Here is a 20,242-nt window from a genome sequence, read left to right as displayed (position 1 = left end):
ACTCAAATAAAATACTTAAAATTGGTTTGCCTTAAATTAAGCTGATGTTTGACACCTACTCTCACAGCTACAGATTGTGAATGAACATGACCCAAGCAACTACCAGGTAACTTGATTTGTTGCGAATAGTGTTTCAATTATTTTTCTTCCTTTTTTTTTTTTTTTTTTCATTCGTATATCTGAAATTGACTTTCAAGTCATTCAAAATCATTCAAAAGTTATTACAAGGGAAGACTGATTTATTTATTAACTTCACTGGTGTTTTATGCTGTACTCAAGAATATTTCACTTATATGACAGTGGCCAGTGTTATGGTGGGATGAAACAAGGCAGAGTCCGGTGGAATCCCCAAACCATCCACAGGTTGCTGACAGACCTTCCCATCTATGGCTGGAGAGGGAAGAAGAACCACACCTATAAATCGGTCTCATGAACACATCCAATTCTTCATACTATACAAGGCTATGAAATGACAAGACAGGACTGTATTTCTAAATACAGTCTTGTTCAAAACGATTTAACAAAAAAACAGGTATTATATGTTTGCATTTTAATAAAATATGATGAACATGTCTTAAGAATGCACATGTCCGTCCATCATGTATATAAACATTTCCCAGTCTGAATAAGAACTGCAAAACTGTTATGAATAGGTATTTCAATGGCTGTTTGAAGTACTCCCAGTGTTCGCTCTGATTCAAGTGTCTTGTCCGACAAAATCACATCAAGATACTGCACAACCTTTAACACTTAACACTGTCAAAGTGCAGATCCATTCCTGTTACCTTGTTCTCAACATCTCAAACACTATCTTTCTCATTTTCATTGTGGTTTGTTTTTACAAATGGAGCCTTACACCAAGTTCTAGAGATGAGCACAAGCCATCTTCATTCATATTAACAGGAGCATAAATAGATGGACAATAGTGACTACACAGTTGGTGACATGGACGACAAGTCATGGACACCGTCCTTGTCCACCAGCCTCACTTTGAAACTAGGTAGATTGACGATGAATCTTCGGCTTATCTGAAAATGGCAAAAAAAGGACCATTTAATTTACTTACTAATGCCATACTCAACAAATTTTCACTTATACAAATTTCTGGAATAAATCACTGACCGATGTAACTGATTTCTCCTGTGCTGTAGTGACCTGAACAGCACATAGGTGGAAGACAATATGTAAGTTTCAAGATATGACATTGTGACGTCCCTTTGCAAACTAATGTTGCTTTACAGCATGGTATGATAAATCTGCCTATTTTAATATGGGGTGGTACAAGAGATATAAACTTAGATCTGGTAGCAAGGCTACCAAAGTGACCTCTAGGAGACACATGAATGTCAAACTTTAGCTAAATAAGTAAAGTAATGAAGTTGTGAATCTCGGTAATTTACGGTAATTAATATGCACACAGTGAATCAATCATGGAACATCATCCTTATGTTACTGTGCTCTACATGTGTGTAAAATCCCAGCTCAATACATGCAGTACTTTTTAATATACCACCCATAAAATTTTGTTCAAGGTTGTTTTCTCTGATATTGGATGTCGCTGATGCTCAGGGTGTGACATAATCATCACCTGTTGGTCCTTTCAGTTAAACTCCAACACTGTCATGTTAAAAGATAAGCAAGTAGCCCTACCAGGACTTAAACTGGCGATATCATTTTACACTGGGACATACGCATACTGGACTTCAACAAACATGTTTTTTTTTTATTCTTCAGTCAGGAGACTTTCACTATTTTATACAATGTCAATAGGGAGAAAAAGATACTTCTTGTGTTCCAGTGAACAAAACAATAAGTTATTCTAAACATATTATGTATTAAAGATACAGGCACATCAAGCAGAAGTAAAATTCAATTTGGTCTGAAAAGCTTACCTCTGTAATACACATTTGTAGGAGTTTCATCGCTTCCTCCTTTGATAAATCTAAAATTGAGAATGTTTTGTGCTCAGCATTATTTCACACCAGTTTACCCTAGTTTAGATAAATACTTCACACGACTTTCATGTAGTTTAGCATGCAAAGGTTATCAGAACTCTTCTCTTTAACATTAAAATGTAACTACAACAAATACATGACTGCATCACAACAATTCTTGTGTACTGTTAATTCAAAATGTCACAAAATTATATTATGCTGCTGGTTAAGGTGAAAACATACATTATAACAATTATAAGATTGTAACATTGTATTCAATGGTGCATGATGTGCAGTTAGCAGATAGTGCTAAGCATTAATAGATCATAAATACCCAAGCAGAAAGGAGAAAATTACTTTCTGCTCTTTAATTAACTATCTAACCAGATTTTTTGAGGATGCATGAATTTGGAAGGGGTAGGTTATGCACCTACATTATTTATTACATGCAAAAATAACATGGAAGTCAAATGTAGATCTAAGAATCTCTGCAGACCTGTCTATTTCAATCTAGAGCTCCCGTGAAAGATGGGTTCCCTTCTTTGAATCATTCCTCCCAGCACGGCAGTGCCCGTATGCTTGCTCACTTATTCTTTCAATACAACTGTGTATGTCTGCCAACCAATGTGAAGGGGATCTAATACCAGCTATGGATTTGAGTCCATGTTTCTACCACTAGACTAAATGGGAATCTTCAGGCAGTGATAACCTCCAATTCATAAAATGATAAAAATAAGGTACAGAACAGCCAAGAAAACAACTATGCTCACAACTAACTTACCTTCCTTGTAATGCCGGTCCATGATGGACAGGGTGAAGAATCCACCATAACCATGGACAGCATATGGGATTTTGTTCAGAGATGCCAAATAATCCATATAATACAGAGAAGGCCCATCACCTTTGTCATAACCAGCCAACAGGAGATTAACCATGTATGGAGTCTAAAAATTAAACAAATATGACTTTAATTCACCCATTACACTTCACAAAAAAATACGCAGTCCTTTGTTTATCAATACAGCAGGAGGATCAATGATGCCCAATACTGGTAGTTTCACGAACCTAAAGCAAGCAACACTAAATACATGCAATATGAACACAAGCTGCAAAATTATAATATCTCCCTATCAGTGTGGTGGCTGACGCTTCATTTTGGCTCTGTCTGAGTTGCAGTATATCAACACTTCACTGACTCGGTACAATCTCCCTGTTGAGAGTGTCAAGAAAGAAGTACCACGAGCACCAATTTTACAGGCTTTTGACTTAACCATGCTTCCATCTTGGGGACTGTACACTTTCACATTTATTTATGTCACCACATTATGGCATATGGCGATTCATTCATTGTTTCACTGGGATTATGAATGCTGTGCTCAAGAAATTTACTAATATACAGTGTATGACAGCAATCACCTCTTATTGTTGGGGTAAACCGGGATGCCTTGAGTAACCACTGACTTTAGGCAAGTAATTAATATACAATAAACTTTCTCATGTGATGTGCATGTTTTCACCTTCAAACATACACCATGTTGTTCCTGCATTATTGATGGAAGACAAGAATTTCAGGCAAGACCCACTTAACCTGCCCTTTATGAGCTGTTGAATGAGTTTTGCCACAAAGGCCCCTGGAACAGTGGACCTGAGGTGATAGTAGGTCATACTCAAAGTGATAAAAGATTTCCTATTAAAGGATGGGACTAAACCAACCCCTCATCATGTATCCTGGCAATTACTGAAATACACAATCACAAAAAAGAAAAACACATAATAGTTGGAGATACATTGTATACATCCATTTCACTACATGAAATGAAAATTAACTGATTTTTACCACAAAATGATATGGATCTTCCACTTACATCACAAACCAGGTGATGCCCTAAACCCAAACCACAAGGTTTTGTATACTTCATTTACCAAAAACATGATGCAAGAATGAACATATACATATGTGCCCTACATGACCTAAAATTTCGTCCATGACTAGGTTGCACATTTTTCCATATTCTAGGAGCTATTAATTTTAGAATGGTGCTTTGAGAAGTGTTTGGAAGGTAAATTTTTGCACCAGAAATAATATCTCATGACATTTATTTGCTTTCAAAAATCCTCTTTTGTGATTGAATTTTTAAGTCATTTAGGGTATGTGTGCTTTAGGCTTAAGCGCATGCTTAACAATTTGTCTATCCAAGCAAAACATAAGAAACCACACCTTTCCATATGAGTGGATGTTAGCTTTAATACAGCTTTTATCCCATCCTTTCTTAATGATTTAGAATTTTATCACTTTGGCAGACTTACTCCATATAAATTGAATTTAACAAACTTGCCTGACTCCTTAAAAAATCGGCCAGATTTTTCCTTGTGAAATTAGCTGCAGCATGGGGTGAAAGCTCATAACCTGAAAGTACCAAACCAAAATTAAATCTTCAACAAACTGCATGCAAAATATTAGTTAAAGTAACTGTTACATTGGAACAGAAAACAATGGTACTGTGGAAAATGTACTTAGTTATAGAGTGCATCACTGTCAATTAAAATGAAATATATTTTCAAAAACATTTAAAATGTGTTCCTCTTTCTATCCTCTTTATGTTCTTATAATTTCTTATTATTTGCAAACTAACCATTTCTCATTTTATATAGCTGAATGTTTTTTCCAATGTATTCTGCAAACTGTACAGTATCTCCAGGTTCACCACTTGCCAACATCAAAAGGTGATCATTGAGTTTGAACATCTTGTCATAATCTAAAATAAAAACAAAAGAAAAAATCACTGTCTTGGATTAATTGTTTCACTGAAGTTTAACTTTGCTTTCAGTAAAAAAAAAAATTTTTTTCAGTCATCATTTAAAACGTTTGGTCATTCACTAAAATTCCAATATAAAAATGATCACAAATGGAGCTCAGACCATCACAAGATGACTTTGAATCATGCAAATATTAATAATTTCAGGCACATAAATGATTGCTTGCTGTATTTCACTCACTTTCGTGTTACTTTGCAATGTCTCCAATGAAATCAAATAGATTTCGTAACTTTAAATCATTCTGCACGACCAGAATTTGTGTCAAGGTCACCATCCCACTCAGCTTGAATATCTTGACCTCTGTAGATGTCTACTGATTGTCACATGCCTCACACGTCAAACCTATTGTTACCCACTTCTCAACTGCACGACTGCCAAGTAAATTGGCCTGTCCTCTTAATATATCATTATTTGCCTGGTAAATCTGCACATTTCATCATAGCCACATTAAAATGTCAAATTGTTGTGTCTGGTTTCCAAAATTTTAATTAATACAAATAAATCTAATAATTTATAAAATAAATACACACTAATGCTTTCATACGTAATACTAAAATTTATCCTTACATCTACCAAAAATTATACTTCTTATTTCACTTGAAAATTGTAAACCATTTTTATGAGGTTGATAACATCTGACAAGATTTTTTAATTAAGACCTTTGTACATTCAGAATTATCCTAAAGACCAGCTTGGGGTTAATGTGTTTAGAAGACATGCCACAGAGACCACCATACAGTAAAACTAACCAATGAATTTATTATCTGATTGGTGTTTGACTCCGTACTCAAGAATATTTCACTTATACGACGACAGCTATTCCAAAAAAAACGTGACATAAGCAGTCCGTGTGCAAGCAATGGCAAGTACAATTCAAGCGTGAACGGAGAAGAGGTGTCAAAGATTTCCTTTGTCAAAATATTGTTCAAAATGGACTTGCCCGTCAAAAACGAACTATGGATAAGGAGAGAATGACTTCTTGAATGTAGGTGAAACAAGAAGGTAAGGTGGGTAATTCAGCCTTAGCAACACTGGAAACTCTTAATTGTTACCCAAACATCATCCTACCTTCCAAATACTGAAAGCACCATTCTGATGGTTCATATGGAGCGACATCTGGCTAGATGACAGCTTTATGGTGGGAGGAAAGCGGGCAGAGCCCAAACACACGACCATCCACAAGTTGCTGGATGACATTCCCACGTACAGATGAAGAGGAAATCAGTATGGGCTGGACTTGAACTCACTGCGACCCCATTGAGGAGAGGTTCCTGGGTCATTATGCCACGCTGGCACACTAACAACCTCAGCCATGGGTCCCCCCCCCCCACCAACTGATGTAGGAGGAAATGTATTTGAATGGTATAAAAAGAAATGTCTATGTATGCTCCAATAGTTGAAATGACAATGTTGAATGGAGAGTGAAATAAAGATGTTGTAAATTACAGCCATTTTTGGATGTTCAGCTACGTGGATGAAATATGGAGATTGACAGCTCAAGATTTTAACGGTATGGTGGTCTAAGACCCTAAGCATTATAAAGGCACAACTGAACAGGCTAGGGAATTGACTGAAAATTTACTATTTACTATTTCAGTCCACATCGCTATGCTTTAATCTGGCAGTAGGCAAGATCGCACTGACTTGCATGGAACTCTCTATCAAAGATATGTTCTTAATGTTCCTACATGTATACTTAGTAAAACCCACATATTGTTTGGTCATTGGCCTACCCTGTTAGAAAGAAAACCAAAGATAAACATCAAAACTCTGGTATGACGTTTCCCTTCTCCATACTTGACTTTGCTTTGAGGTCAGCACATCTATTCTAGAAAAACGTCGACCAAATTCTATGCCTGGAACAAATGTTTGAAGCCATATTGGAGCGCTTTAGCTATAGCAGCCTTTGTTAACAAAACTCCAATATGGCTACCTGTCAATTGTTCTACCAAGGTGATGACATCACCAGCCCTAAAATTATCAGTGTGTGAAATATCACACCAGTTCACTGAACTTCTCTGTTGGAGTGTCCCACAGGATGCTCATGTTATGTTAAGAACAAACAACATTGAACTTTCAATGTAACTGTGATAATGAAATGGATTAAAAAGTCACTCAGTCAATGGTTCACTCAACTTTAATGTTCGACAGAATGCACACTCATACATTTCTAATAAAACACGTGAGCATTATGAAAGTGGTTAGTGAGGGAATGTACAAGTCATAGATTGTAGAGAGTTATAATCTCCCAGACGACCTTCCCAGAATAAAACAAGTGGCGGAGAGCGTAAACAAAGCTGTCAGTTAATAAAAACACAGCAAAAGTTACAATGACTTTTACTACAGAAACTGTCAAATTATATTACATTACAAATCTTTCATTTCCTGACTACTGTTGGCAAATGGGAGTATGTTCACCTCATTTACAGCAGTGCTAACGGATACTCGAACCAAACGAGCGTTCGCCGCTTAATTTCAGCCCTGGTCACATGCAACCCCTCTTTTGGAGGTTTTCCTAGAGTAGTCTACCCACATCAAAACAATATTTACTAAAAATTCGTGTAAGAAAATTCAGTGCGATCTCGCCTACCACCAGGTTTAAGCATACCAATTTGGTAGAATCAGACTGTAAAGGTTAGCTCTAGAACTGTGGTAGAGCACACCATGACAATGCAAGCGACTGAACAATCATAAAAAAAGGCGAACATAGCTCTCCAGGGCTATATGAAGCTTTGGTCGCTACTTTCACTATGGTACCTTTCAAGACACTAGATCTGTGTATCATGTAGAAATGGTGTTAAATTACTGCTCTTAAAAACGTTACAAGCATAACTGTGTGCATTAAAAAATGAAAAATGAAAGCAATGCATATTACACAGGGTGCAGTTTTCGCCACCTATGACAAAACATTACCTTGTTTCATGGACATGATACTTCTGCCAGAAATCATGTCAGAAGCGACAAGAACAAAGTCCTTTCCCTGGATACCAATTAGGCACTCCATTTCAAAACGTATGAATGCGTCTTTGAATGGTTAAACCCTACTTCCACCACACTTCAGTTTAACAGCATGAATTCGCGGATTTTCGCTGTTTGATAGTACCGCAGAAACCAAGCAAGTAATAATGCAAGATTTTAATTGGTCCAACCCAGAGAATACTTCAGTTTCAAGAGAATCGTATCTTGAGACAAATAGTTTACATTCAAGCATGAAAATTATTTCAATATTTTTTAATAATCCGTAATTGTTCTCTACAGGAACTGTACGAAAGTAATAAATACAGATATTTTATTGGATATATTTGACCACGTGATCCAGTTTGAACTCTGGTGAAGAGACGAACAGACAGAGCGTATCAAAGGTTATTTCATGCGAATATTGTTGGGAGCGGTTTTGTCGACGCGAGACAGGTTTGGCCACCATGAATTCTTTTCTAATGTGACAAAACCTATGTTTATGTCCGACTGTCAGATGTTGTTAATTTTTGTAAACGTTCCATTGTTTGGTAATACAACTTCCTAGGAACGCCTATGAATTGTATGAAATTTTCCAAAAATTGGCACTGGGACATCCACATTTGATCAGAACCGGCGTTTAGTAGTACATTCCTGATCGTGTGAAGGCTTCTTGAGACATTTGCCGAATAGTTATAGAGAGCTGTTGCTATACTATTGCACAGAACTCAGAGAAATTCGAAGAAAACAACATAAAAGCAACAGCAGCAAACTTTTATACACTTCAAGACTTGTACAGTGCAAGGTACAACAACAACAACGCTGTGCACTAAATTACTGCTTAAAGGATTCATAAAATGTAAATACGAAAATGAATTTTGAAGGTTCAATATATAAGCTAACAATACAGAAATGAATGGATTTTTTGATGCACATTTTCCATTCGCAGATAGGTGGGTTCAGAATCTGTATAATGGGCACAGGAAGGTGATACAAATCCTTACCACACATCAATGAAATTGAATGTATGAATGGATATGACACTTTCAGCATATCACAAGCTGAAATTTGGGAGCCTGTCTACCCTTTAATCTAACGTCTGGATTGATTGTTACTTGGCAATGTACGATTAAAAGTAAACTTCAGTGGCACATATCTGTCTAGTTTTCGAAGGTGTTGGCAATGACCACAGTTTATCCCATACTCAACAGTTCCTACTGAATAAGCCTAATGGGCATTTCTGGGTCTCAGTTGGTCATGAAGATAGGTTGGTTGGTGGTGAAGGGGGGGGGGGGGGGGGGCTCTCACACACTTCCACAGGTAAAAGACGGGATTTTACATCCAGTGCCAACAGCAGGTTTTACTAAGTATACATGAAGGAAGAAGTCATACTCCGTAACTCTTGTTGATCGATGCTGAGAGTTACATTCTACAACTATGTATAAGTGTATTGGAGATTAACTTATTTTTGCTAAAATATGTATGATCCCTCGATTTTGTGCAAGTATGACCCATTGTTTTCTCCACAAATCTGGAAACTGGTGTTGCTTTACGTTACATTTTGACAGTTTACTTTTTAAAGGAAACATTCCCTAGTTCATAGGCCACTGAATTGAATGCATATATTTCTTGTTTAATGTTTACTGCATGACCTGTTGAGTTGGACCATATTCTCAACAAAGGAAGCAAGTCTCACGCTGCCAATAGTACAATCGATAGTACCTTCACTATACATTATCTTCAATTGAATACTTCATGTAAATTTACTTAATTCACTGAAAGCAGTTACACACACAAATTTTAAATGAGTGACTTATATTTACTACAACATTTCTTTGTGGAATCTAACTTTGCATCATACATGTACATTGCGCACAATCTCTGTTGTATTTACATAGATCTATGGATTCATAGCAATATAGCAAACAGACTTGCACATCTATGACTTGGGTGGCAAATGTCCTACTAATGGCTTATTGGAGATTATCAAGCAAAACAACAGACATTAGATTATCAAAACACCATGTTCTGATGACACACAATCTAAATCATGGAATTGCTGTATTTGAAGCTGAATTTTGTGTCATTTTTGAAATTTCTCTTCCGAATCACATCGTCGTCGTCATATGACTGAAAAATTGTTGAGTACGACTTTAAACCCCAAGCACTCGCTCACTCACTCCGAATCACATCGATGTATGGTATTATGGTTTAGACAGTGATATATTCACAAAAGATCATTATGGTTAATACAAAAGGGTAAATGTCAGTGGCTGGAGCCGTATGTTGATTGGAGAAAGCAACAATGTAATTCAGTCACCTTTTGTGAAATGACATGTTATACACACAAGATAAAATATTATTTAAATGATTGATATGCCAATTAGATACTTGTGATAAAATCAAACATCATAGCCAGAAACACCATTGTTTCTGAGAGATATAAGTAAATTACTTTCAGACTTGTTTTTACAGATAAACCATGGCTGTGAACGTTGTCCATACAAGTGCCACGACAGATAATTTGAGCCGGCATGACATTTTGGCATGGGTCAATGGTGTGCTACAGACAAACTACACAAAGATAGAAGAACTGTGTACAGGTGGGCAAAGCTTTCCAGCCTTTAATAAAATTCCTTTTAATTTTGATTAAATTCCTGCAATTATTTTTCGCAAGAGTGATTGCTCTTGTAAAATGAATGTGCTTTCTTAATTGATTTTGTGAGAGCAATCGCTAGGTTCTATTCAGATGGTGTCCAGTTGGTTTCTTAACAGGGCTACATACAAATTTTATTTGGTCTCAGTTTGTGGATGGTTTTGTAACCAATATTCCATGCTGGTAAGGACGGATTATAACTATGTGTACAAGGGTTTTTCTAGGTTACCTTCTCTAAGAAACTCAATTTAAAACACCAGCTTTAAGAAATCAATATTTTGTGCACCCCAGTGCTACACAGGTTGGATTTTATTCACCTTTACACAACTAAAACTTGTTGACCCAACAAGGAGGCACAGTACAGGCACTCTAATGAACAAAGGCAACTTTAATGATTCCTTCGTTGTCATATGACTGAAAAATTGTTAAGTACGACTTTAAACCCCAAGCACTCACTCACTCACTCACTCACTGGAATTCCACATTGGGTCATTTCGCCTGTAGTTACTAAACTGGTGGCTCACAGGTGACGGCGGACTCGTGTTCTGTGGGAGCAAGGACAAAAACCTGTGATGTCAAATATCATGTAGGTTAGTGCTTGGTAGGATGCAGGGCTAAACTTAAGCACTTAGTTAACCCATTTTGACTTCGCATTTTGCTAAAAAAGAAAAGGCATGTTACCAGTTAAGGATATCCTGTGTTATTTTTATGAAAGCAGGTGTTCGGCAGTAATATTTCTTTAAGAATCAGTTCTTTCATTCAATGTTTTGAGGTCTGTTCAAAAGTCGGGATGTAACTGGGAAAACATAAGTTTCAGGAAGAAAAGTAATATTTTCGTCATTTATTCATCTTTAATTTATTTATTCGTCTTTAAGAAAGTTTCTTTGTGGACTGAATTTAATGTCATTTACCGTAAGAGTATTAAATATGGTGATGTACTTGACTTCCAATCACTGGGAGGCACAAGGTTTGTGTTCATAAAGACAGAGAATTGGTAGATTCCCCAGCTTTCGCGGCTTGTGGGTCCTAGGTGACATTGAGATGTTGAAACACTCGTGTGGCCATTTGCACAGCCTAGTTTGTTGAAGACCACTTGTGTTCCACCAATATGGTGTACGTGTCTGTACGTCACATGTAAGAAACATGTAGTTAGTAACTTGCCAAAGGTTGGGTGGTTTACTGTGAGCAATCTTTTGTTTTCCTTTATGCACAAAATTAACTGGATAACTGAAAATTCTTGAGCTTGGCATTAAACAACAATCGTATAAAGGAATAAAATATCTGTATGTATTGTAACTGTGTTCATGTGCATGCAGTTTTTAGATATGCTCAGTATCTTTAGATTAGAATAATATACATCTACATGTTTCAGTAAATGACAAAGCCTTGGAGAGAATGTATTTATGTAGCTTTGATGTTTGAAATTGGCCTTGCTTCTTATCACTTGTGACTTCTTAATACTTTTGGTTTCTTTATTTTAGGTGGAGCATATTGGTCAGTTTATGGATTGCTATTTCCAGGTAGGTTTTTGATATGCACATGAATGGTAAAAAAGGTTAATTTTAAGCACACATCTTGGTTTACTGTGAGCATACCTGTGGTCTTTGGAAACCACGGAAAATACATTGAGATGACATCTGGCTGTGACTCATCGAAGTAATGTCTTATTTTCTCAGACTGTAAAGTTTACACCAATTAAGTAATGTATTGGTATTCTTTGTTTTCCAAAGCAAATAGTGTGCATCCCTTGTTGTCCGATGAAGCCTTAGATTTCACTTAAAAGAAAAATGTGACTTACAAGATTCTGATCAGGCTGTTTAGTCCTATGAGTTGATTAAAGATAAAATGTAGAGCTTTTAATTTCATAAAAATGTCTACCAGCTTTCCTATTATTGTACAAGATTTTGGGAGTTTTCTTTATTAAAAAATTCTTGAAGTATTTTTAATGTAAAATGCTTAAAATTATTCATTATAACATTCTATGGAAAATGTCCATCTCATATCTGTTTTTGTGATGTTGCTACATCATTGGTGGTGTTTGTTATTCATGTTTACAAAAATGTAACATTTTTTGCTACATTGTTGACAGTCAGTACAATGAACCAGGGCCCAGTTGTTTGAAAATGTATTAGTTTATGCTGGTATTAAGTCCTATTTTATATTTTTTAAAACTCAGCAGCCAGTGTAGTTCTCCAAAGTCAGTATGACAGCAGCAGGTTTAGTTCATATTTAACATACTGGTACACAATTATTATTTTTAAGGCTCAAATACAAAACTGAAGACTTGGCTTGAAGTGAAATCTGGTATTAAGTCTTAAACCAGTTTGAACAACCTGGCCCAGGGTCACTTAGCATCACGACGTTCTAAAATCCAAGTGGAATAAGCGATGAGTTTTGAGCATGTCATAGACTGCACAGTTTTTTTTTGTTTTTTTTCCTGTTGAAATATAAGCTACAAACTGCACATTGGGCTAGAATTTTACTTCCTGCACAATTTGAGCGGGATCATCATAGGATTGCTCTGAATTACATCTTTTGTTACACCACAACGATTATGACAGAATGCGAGATTAATTTTTAAGGCGTGAAATTATGAGAAAGTGGGATCCATTCTAGTGGAGCTGGCAGTATGTAGGTTGTGCCACCACAATGATAAATATTTTCTAGGCAACAGAATGTGAAAACTCATGTCAGTTTTTCGGTGCATTACATCAGCCTTTGAGAGCTGCAGAAATACCCAGATATCTTAAATGAAATTGATGTTTTTCTGCTTGAGAGTTTTAGGAAGTTGTCTGTATTGTATTTAATGAGGGCAAGGATTTTAAAATACCTCTGAATGGATTAAAAACCCATATATAATATTTATCATGTGCTCTCCAAAATTAAAATGTGTCTTACCTTAACAAACTTGTCTATGTGTCAAAACTACAGTTTATGTGGCTTTAACTAAGAATCTTGCCCATTAGCCGTCTTCTGATGTCCCACCTAACCACAGCTCACTCCGAAAGAAAAAGGTGATTCGGTGCGGCCTGTTGACTGTTGGACAGATTGGGAAAAAGCCAGAAAACTGCTTGAGGCGGCTTTGTTTAAGCAGGTGTCCAGATATTCTTTTTAGCTCCTCTGTATTTTATGTCATACCCAAGTGTCACCCTTGGCACTCTTATAACAGGGAAAACAGTGTTGAAGTAATTATTAGGCATGGGATCTCGTGCTACATGTATTGAGTTTTGGGTTTCCACACATGTAGAGCACAGTAACACAATGGGTATGTTCCATCATTCATGAGCTGTGTGCATATTAATCACCCGTAAATTAGAAAATTCTTCACTTTGTGTATTCTGTATTATAGTGTTAGGTAAATGTTAGAGATGCTATCACAAAAAGTACTGAAATTTTGCAGAAATATAAGCACAATGACATGAGATCATTCCATCGTTAATGTCCTGTGTGCATATTTGGTAACCTTTGCTACCAAGATATAAGTTTCTTATCTGTCACATTATGTATTGAGCTACATGTGAACCCTTCGATGGCCTTGCTACCAGAGCTAAATTTCTTATGTCTCGTGTTAAAAGTGCTGAAAACCAAGTCCAAATAGCAGTAATTTTCTAATTCACCCATCCACTTGCACTCAGTTCACTGCACATCAAGCTTTTGTCTAGTCATCCATCGTGAATTTTATCATTTTTATACGCCCTTGCCATTAGGCAGAGTGTATGATGGTATAGCGATTTTGTCTGTCCATCTGTCTTTGTGTCCAGGCTGTAATTCCAACAGTTCTCCATATAGTTTTAATTTTTGGTGAATACATAGGTACACAGATGACGACTCACATTTGTCCAATTCACAGTAGTGATAACCAGATAGCTATTTTCCTTATATATACTATATAGATAGATATGTTTTAGCTCCAATTAAAGGCCGCATAGTTTCATTTTGGGTGGATACATACATAAACAGATGATGCTTGCAACTCACATTTGTTCATTTATGCAGTTGTCATGGTTACCAGATTGCCATTTTCCCAATATATACCATTTAAATAGATATGATTTCCTGTCTGGACTTTAACTCCATGTTCCACATAAAGTTTTCATTTCTGTGGGATACATAGATATACAGATGACAGTGTGTCGCAACTCACATTGTTCATTTTCTCGGTTTTCATGGTAACCAGAAAGCTATTTTCTTTATATACACTATATCAATAGAAATGATTTCATGTCCGGGCTTCAACTCTGGTTTCTGCACAAAGTTCTCATTTGTTGTGGACGCATTTGTCCCACTTGTGAAGTGGTCATGGTAACCACATACCTATCAACAACACCCATGAGATTCCCATCAGTGGGTTTACTCACCACAATGCTGCTGGCATTGTTTTTTACATTTTAAACCAAATGCATTTGGTGGGGCATAGTTGTGTCACCTGAATTGTTGTTGATTTTTATGCCCATATTTGATGTAGTCTAATCATATGTAAGCTACATGTATTTCACTCTTACTGAGTTGTCGACCAGACTAGCCTTATCCACTCTGATCAAGAACGAGTCAAAAGTGGTCACCCCTTCAGGAAATTCATGTACATGTAGCTGTTGATTGGAAGCCCACTTGAGCAGGGCTTTTTGATTTCTCTTTACCCTTGTTTTACTTCTCATTTCCAAAATAAGACCGGCCACAGTAGAATATTGGGCAAGCATTTTCTGCTCTGTGTAATAGTCACAGTTGCCAAGCATATACTAGTTACCACTTCCTTCTGTGTATTCAAACAAATGTTACATTTACATGGATTGCTTCAGATCTTGTCTTCTGTTTCAGCTGCCCTATTGTTGAGTAATATAGTACCAGTAGGGCTGGATCAGATGAAGTTGTTGAACAGGGCCCTGTTTCACAAGCGCACACAGCTACATGCAAGTAACTTCCACGGCAATGAGTGCGTATTATGTTGCTATGGTAGTTACCCCTGCTTAGTGCTGCATGGGCTTTGAAACAGGTCATTGGTCATTATTCAGAACATGTGCAAGTTTTAAGAACTTGAGGATATCTTTAAAAACTTGTACTGAACATACCTTACAATTATGTCCCTTTGCCGTCTCACATCCCCACTACGATATCATGATTTTAAATACTTTAATTACATTTGTGTTGTGCAACTGTCTGTAGCTTGAAATAGGTAATAACTATAAACTTTCTTCTTTTTCGTATATGTGAATACATGTTTATCTGCGGTTTTACTATAATTGCTCGATTTCCATTGAGCTGCAGTTGGGCTTTGCACAGATCATTTTTCTTCACCATGTCACCTGATATGGTTTGGGGCAAAACTGCTTTGTGTCGATCTTGTGAAGACTTTTCCAATCACATTGCAGGAGCTCTGAGTTTGGGGAGGGTAAATTCAACTGTAAGCTTGAATATGAATATATTCAGAATTTCAAGATACTCCAGAATTCTTTCCGGAAGATGAAAGTTGATAAGGTGAGGAGAGGCAGTCGGGGTTGCAGAGTTCTGACGCATTTGGCCCATGGTTGTTTGTTTCACGGCACGTCCTTATTGCTGCTCAGGAGCATGTTATTCTGTAACTGCCATTTTGCTTGCTCATATTTGTACAACTTCTCTCCTTGCCCCCCCCCCCCCAAAATTAACAGACCTGCTCATGTTAATATACTGTATATAAATGTTTATGGCTTTGTATACAGCATATTTTTCATTTCATTATTTATTTGTCATTGTTTAGTATTTAGTTCATTTTGTTTCATAACTTTCACATGTCTGAGAGTATTTTTGGTAATTTACTGACCCAGAACCACTGAAAAATAGCTTTGAGTTCAGTTGCATGAATATACAATCAATTTTGGGAATGAACTGATCATTTTTCTGCTCGGTCAAACATGAATTGTAATGATTATTGTCAATTGATATCTACCTGTATGTTCTTTAAATAGCAGGAAGGGTATGTGTTGAGCCACAGTTAATGCGTGACAAGTTTGGGTCAAGCTGTGTTTCTGCAAGTGCTCTCAGGCTTCGTTTTACTAATCCCCTGTTCACATTCAGGCCATATGTCTAGCTCCACATGATGACAGAAGACACAAATGAACTAGGCCCAGTGAAATAGCAGGTGATATTTCAAAAGGCCTGTTTCTAAAGTCTCGTATGTCTTCCTCTTTCAGGGGCTATATCGTTGAAAAGGGTAAAATTCAATACAAAATTAGAGTACGAGTTTATTCAAAATTTCAAGATTCTGCAAAATAGTTTTGCTAAAGTGGGGTTGACAGGTAAGTTTTGACTCTCACTCTATGTCTTATGTTTCTACCTTGTTGCTTTTAGGAATCTTGCTTTTTTCCATTATGTGTTTTGTGAAAAACTTTTTGGGACCATAGGCCTACATGTTGTTTTGTCGTCGATAACTCCAGAAGCTTCCTATAAATGCTGATGTGTGTCCCTTCTTCTCTGCTTTGCATCAAGTCAGTAGTACTCAGTGTCTTGTGATGGTTTGATGTAGACATGGTCTTGCACAGGGATTTGAATCATGGCTTGGCTATGTCTGGTGCATCATATACATGGTTGTACAGATTTCATCATATGCATACATATAGGTAGGCAGTCAAAATTAAGTAGTAAAATTGTGTATGGGCGTGGTTTGTGCCCGCAAAATGAACTGGGCCCTACATGGGGGCAGTCATGGTGCATAAAAAAACATGCCATTCGGCCGAGAAATGTTGTTAAATATGTCGTGTATTTGCTTCCAACCATGCCAACGGAATGCTTAAAAGAAAAGACAGCACTATACCAAATGTATATATACATAGATAAAGTATTCCACAGAAAGTTCAAAAAGCATGACTTCTTGTTTAAGTGATGTTGACGCAGCTGAGATATCGCGGTTCAAAGTCAGCAAAATCATGTATGTTGAGACAATCAAAACCATACAAGTTTTAAACCAATCAGGTGCGAGTTATTTCTGTGTGCACATGTACATAGCATATCTGATATAGCCATGTCGTGATTGAAGTGCTTGTGGGGCAAAAGGTAAACTAATCAAATGCCAGATCCACACCTTACACAGTTGTCCCTAATAGAGCTTCATCAGTAATGGTGCTGAGTGCTGATAACCATAAAATAACATACAAACTAACTTATTTTTTTCACTAATTATCAGTTCTTCTGCATGCTTTATTTACATGAATTTATATAATTGTGCTTATGTGGACCTGTGTAGTTCGAAAAGAATTAGTCCAATTTGTACATGTAATGGCTGTAGACTCAGCAGACATATATGCAGATCATAGCTTTTTGAACAATCTTGTAACCTTTAAACACAACTTGTATTTGGTCAATTCTTTCAGTATTTAGGTTCTGAATAATAGATTTTACTCATTTCATTGTAATAAATACATTTGTTAATAAAGTTGTTTAAATCTACACATCAGCAAGAAAGTTGAATAGGGATGCCTGACATAAATAAACGTCATATCCATTTGGAGTTGGGTAAATGATATTCACAGAATTTTAGTCCTGCAATACTGCAACTGATTTTCAAATTTGCAGTATGTGTGGTGGGGTGTGTATAAGTTATCACCAAAATTTCTTGTTTTTTTAAAGGTGGTTCCAGTTGAAAGACTAGTCAAAGGCAAATATCAAGACAACTTTGAATTTGTCCAGTGGTTCAAGAAGTTCTTGATGCAATTACCAAGGCCAGGAATATGATGCTTTGTCAGCGCGAGGTGGTGAAACAGTTGAATACCTACTAAGGGGGGAGCCCTCAATAAAATGCCTCGAGCCCAAGGATCAACACCGAAGCAAACAAAACCAGGTAAGAACAACATACTGTCGTATTTCAGGTAATTAAATGATAAGTGTTCAGAATTACTGCTGGTCCAAGTTATAAAGATTGTAGCCTGTTTAAACAGTATATTACTGGAAGGGCTGGGATATAATGATGACTTTAAAGACACCAAAAGCAATAGATTTACTGCCCTAGCCGATCTCAGCTGGCAGCCTGATACTGACCACAAGTTGGTGGTAGAGGTGTTGAGGGAGAGTGAGATGGTGGTATTCCCAATTAAGGTTAGTCTTTTAATAGGTGGAATTCACAATGTCAGTAGTAAACTTCTGTGTTGTATCAGAGCCTTCTGAAAGGCAAGCAAGTCAGTGCAACAAAAGTGTACCCAAACTTTCCTAGCCAAGAAATCGACTGTGAACTTTTAAAATTGGGTAAGGTCAAGTTCACAGCCGAGAAGCTATCCATAGTAAAATATGTAGGTGGGAACAGAGCCTTCTGTCGACTTGGTCAGCAGAACGAAAACATGACAAAACACTTACATGTCATCAGCAAAAGTCAAATGAATACAAATATCAGCTCTGTTCCTTGTTCAAAGGTCACAGTATTTTTATTCAAGCGAGTTCCAGGCTCATAAATGTGGTTCAAAATGCATCAGTTTAACACTGACTCTAACCGCAAGATCCAATTTTTTGCATCAATATCTGACTATCCACTAAAAGAAACCACATTGACAGTTGAGAGCTAATAGGGTTTTTGATGATGTGACAGCCAATTATCACATGATGCTTTCATCGCTAGTGATTTGCCAGGTTCGCAAAAGCTCCTACATGTAGTCGGATCGAATTGTGCGTCAGTGCCATATTCCCAATGCTGAACTTGGTCTTCTCGACTTCCAGAACTTTGCTAGAATTCTTTACATACATGTATTTTTCAGTGATAACTATGCCCTATATCATTTTTTTTCTGTCTATATTTAGTGGCAGACTTTATGTTCACTTTAAATAACCTTTTGATATATTTTTACAAGATGTCAGATTTTCAATAGTCATCAACATGATTGACATACGTATTATGATCAATCAGGTAGACGGTATCATACAGTGATTAGCTCAAAACAGACCTCATTTTCAAGCTCTACTGAGATTTCTGAACAATATCAGACAATGGTCAGTGTCATTGATTGCAAACAGGCATAAATGTCATGTGTATAGACCATATATTATGTGGACTTGCAAATTAAGTATTGGGTATGCAGAAAGCAGAAAATCAAATGCTTTGTTTAATATTTATTTACTTTCTTTCCCTCAGTCCCTTCACAACTGATTTCCTTGTATTCCTTCCATAGTAACCAAATCTGTAAAGTTGGCTGTATTCCGCTCCTAGCTTTCAGCTGTAAAATGGCAAGGATAGATATGATTGATACAAAATCCTTTTGTCTTGTGCTATCAATCCATGCTTTCCTGAGCGTGAAATTGTTTGCAAACCTCACAAGACCTTTTTTTTACAACTGTCTGCAGAACAGCAAACCATTTTGTGGAGAAATTTAATGCTTGTTGTCGCATATAACTGATTGCAACAATATATAGAAGGCCAGCTTAAACCTTAAACTCAGTCACTACAGGCTCCATGACAGGCATCATTTCAAAGTGACCTATTTAAATCCTGGCTTGTATATGAGCACATGAATGCCGTTTCTCATTCCTTAAAAATACATGTATGTTTGGGACATAATCCCTTATGATGTGATTGTTTTAAGAAACTTTGTATAGTTTTCTGCATCTATGACCTTAGTTGCAAGAGCAGCACCGATGAGGGCACTGTCAGGAGCGCAGCAGCGGAGGCAACCAGCAAGCAAAAATAACAATGCAGGTGGTGACTCAATCAGACAAGAGGTTGATGAGTTGAATAGACAGGTATGTACACAGCAGTTTTAATGTCAATAATCTGTTCATTAAAGCTGTAATAATTAAAAATAACAGCTTTATGCAGTGCAGATGCCATCTGATGAAATCTTGATTGTGATTAATAAATTTTAGATCTGTCTATTTTATAGACGTGGCTTCTGTGGCCGAGGCAGTTAGCATGTAAGCACTGCACTATGAC

General features: G+C 36.8%; 2 protein-coding genes across 2 annotated transcripts in view; one reads left to right on the top strand and one right to left on the bottom strand.

Annotated features, from left to right (window-relative positions):
- Nucleotides 1–535: 535 nt before the first annotated feature.
- LOC135471194 (proteasome subunit beta type-2-like) lies at nt 536–7,841 on the bottom strand. Its single transcript, XM_064750302.1, has 6 exons — nt 7,665–7,841; nt 4,568–4,690; nt 4,271–4,341; nt 2,716–2,878; nt 1,893–1,942; nt 536–1,028 (listed from the first exon to the last, which is right to left on the bottom strand). The coding sequence occupies exons 1-6, from the start codon at nt 7,753–7,755 to the stop codon at nt 930–932; spliced, it is 597 nt and encodes a 198-aa protein (XP_064606372.1). The 5' UTR covers nt 7,756–7,841; the 3' UTR covers nt 536–929.
- A 245-nt stretch (nt 7,842–8,086) lies between these two features.
- Nucleotides 8,087–20,242, top strand: part of LOC135471898 (microtubule-associated protein RP/EB family member 1-like) — a 15,948-nt gene continuing 3,792 nt past the window's right edge. Inside the window, 8 exon segments of the mRNA XM_064751316.1 lie at nt 8,087–8,162; nt 10,182–10,309; nt 11,844–11,886; nt 15,732–15,834; nt 17,959–18,035; nt 18,037–18,101; nt 18,104–18,169; nt 19,931–20,052. Coding sequence (XP_064607386.1) covers nt 10,189–10,309; nt 11,844–11,886; nt 15,732–15,834; nt 17,959–18,035; nt 18,037–18,101; nt 18,104–18,169; nt 19,931–20,052 — 597 coding nt within the window. The 5' untranslated portion in view covers nt 8,087–8,162; nt 10,182–10,188.

Source organism: Liolophura sinensis, chromosome 7, assembly GCF_032854445.1.
Source record: "Liolophura sinensis isolate JHLJ2023 chromosome 7, CUHK_Ljap_v2, whole genome shotgun sequence".
Classification (NCBI taxonomy): Eukaryota; Metazoa; Mollusca; class Polyplacophora; order Chitonida; family Chitonidae; genus Liolophura; species Liolophura sinensis.
The sequence above is the reverse complement of the archived record's forward strand: the minus strand, read 5'-3'. Positions and strand labels throughout refer to the sequence as shown.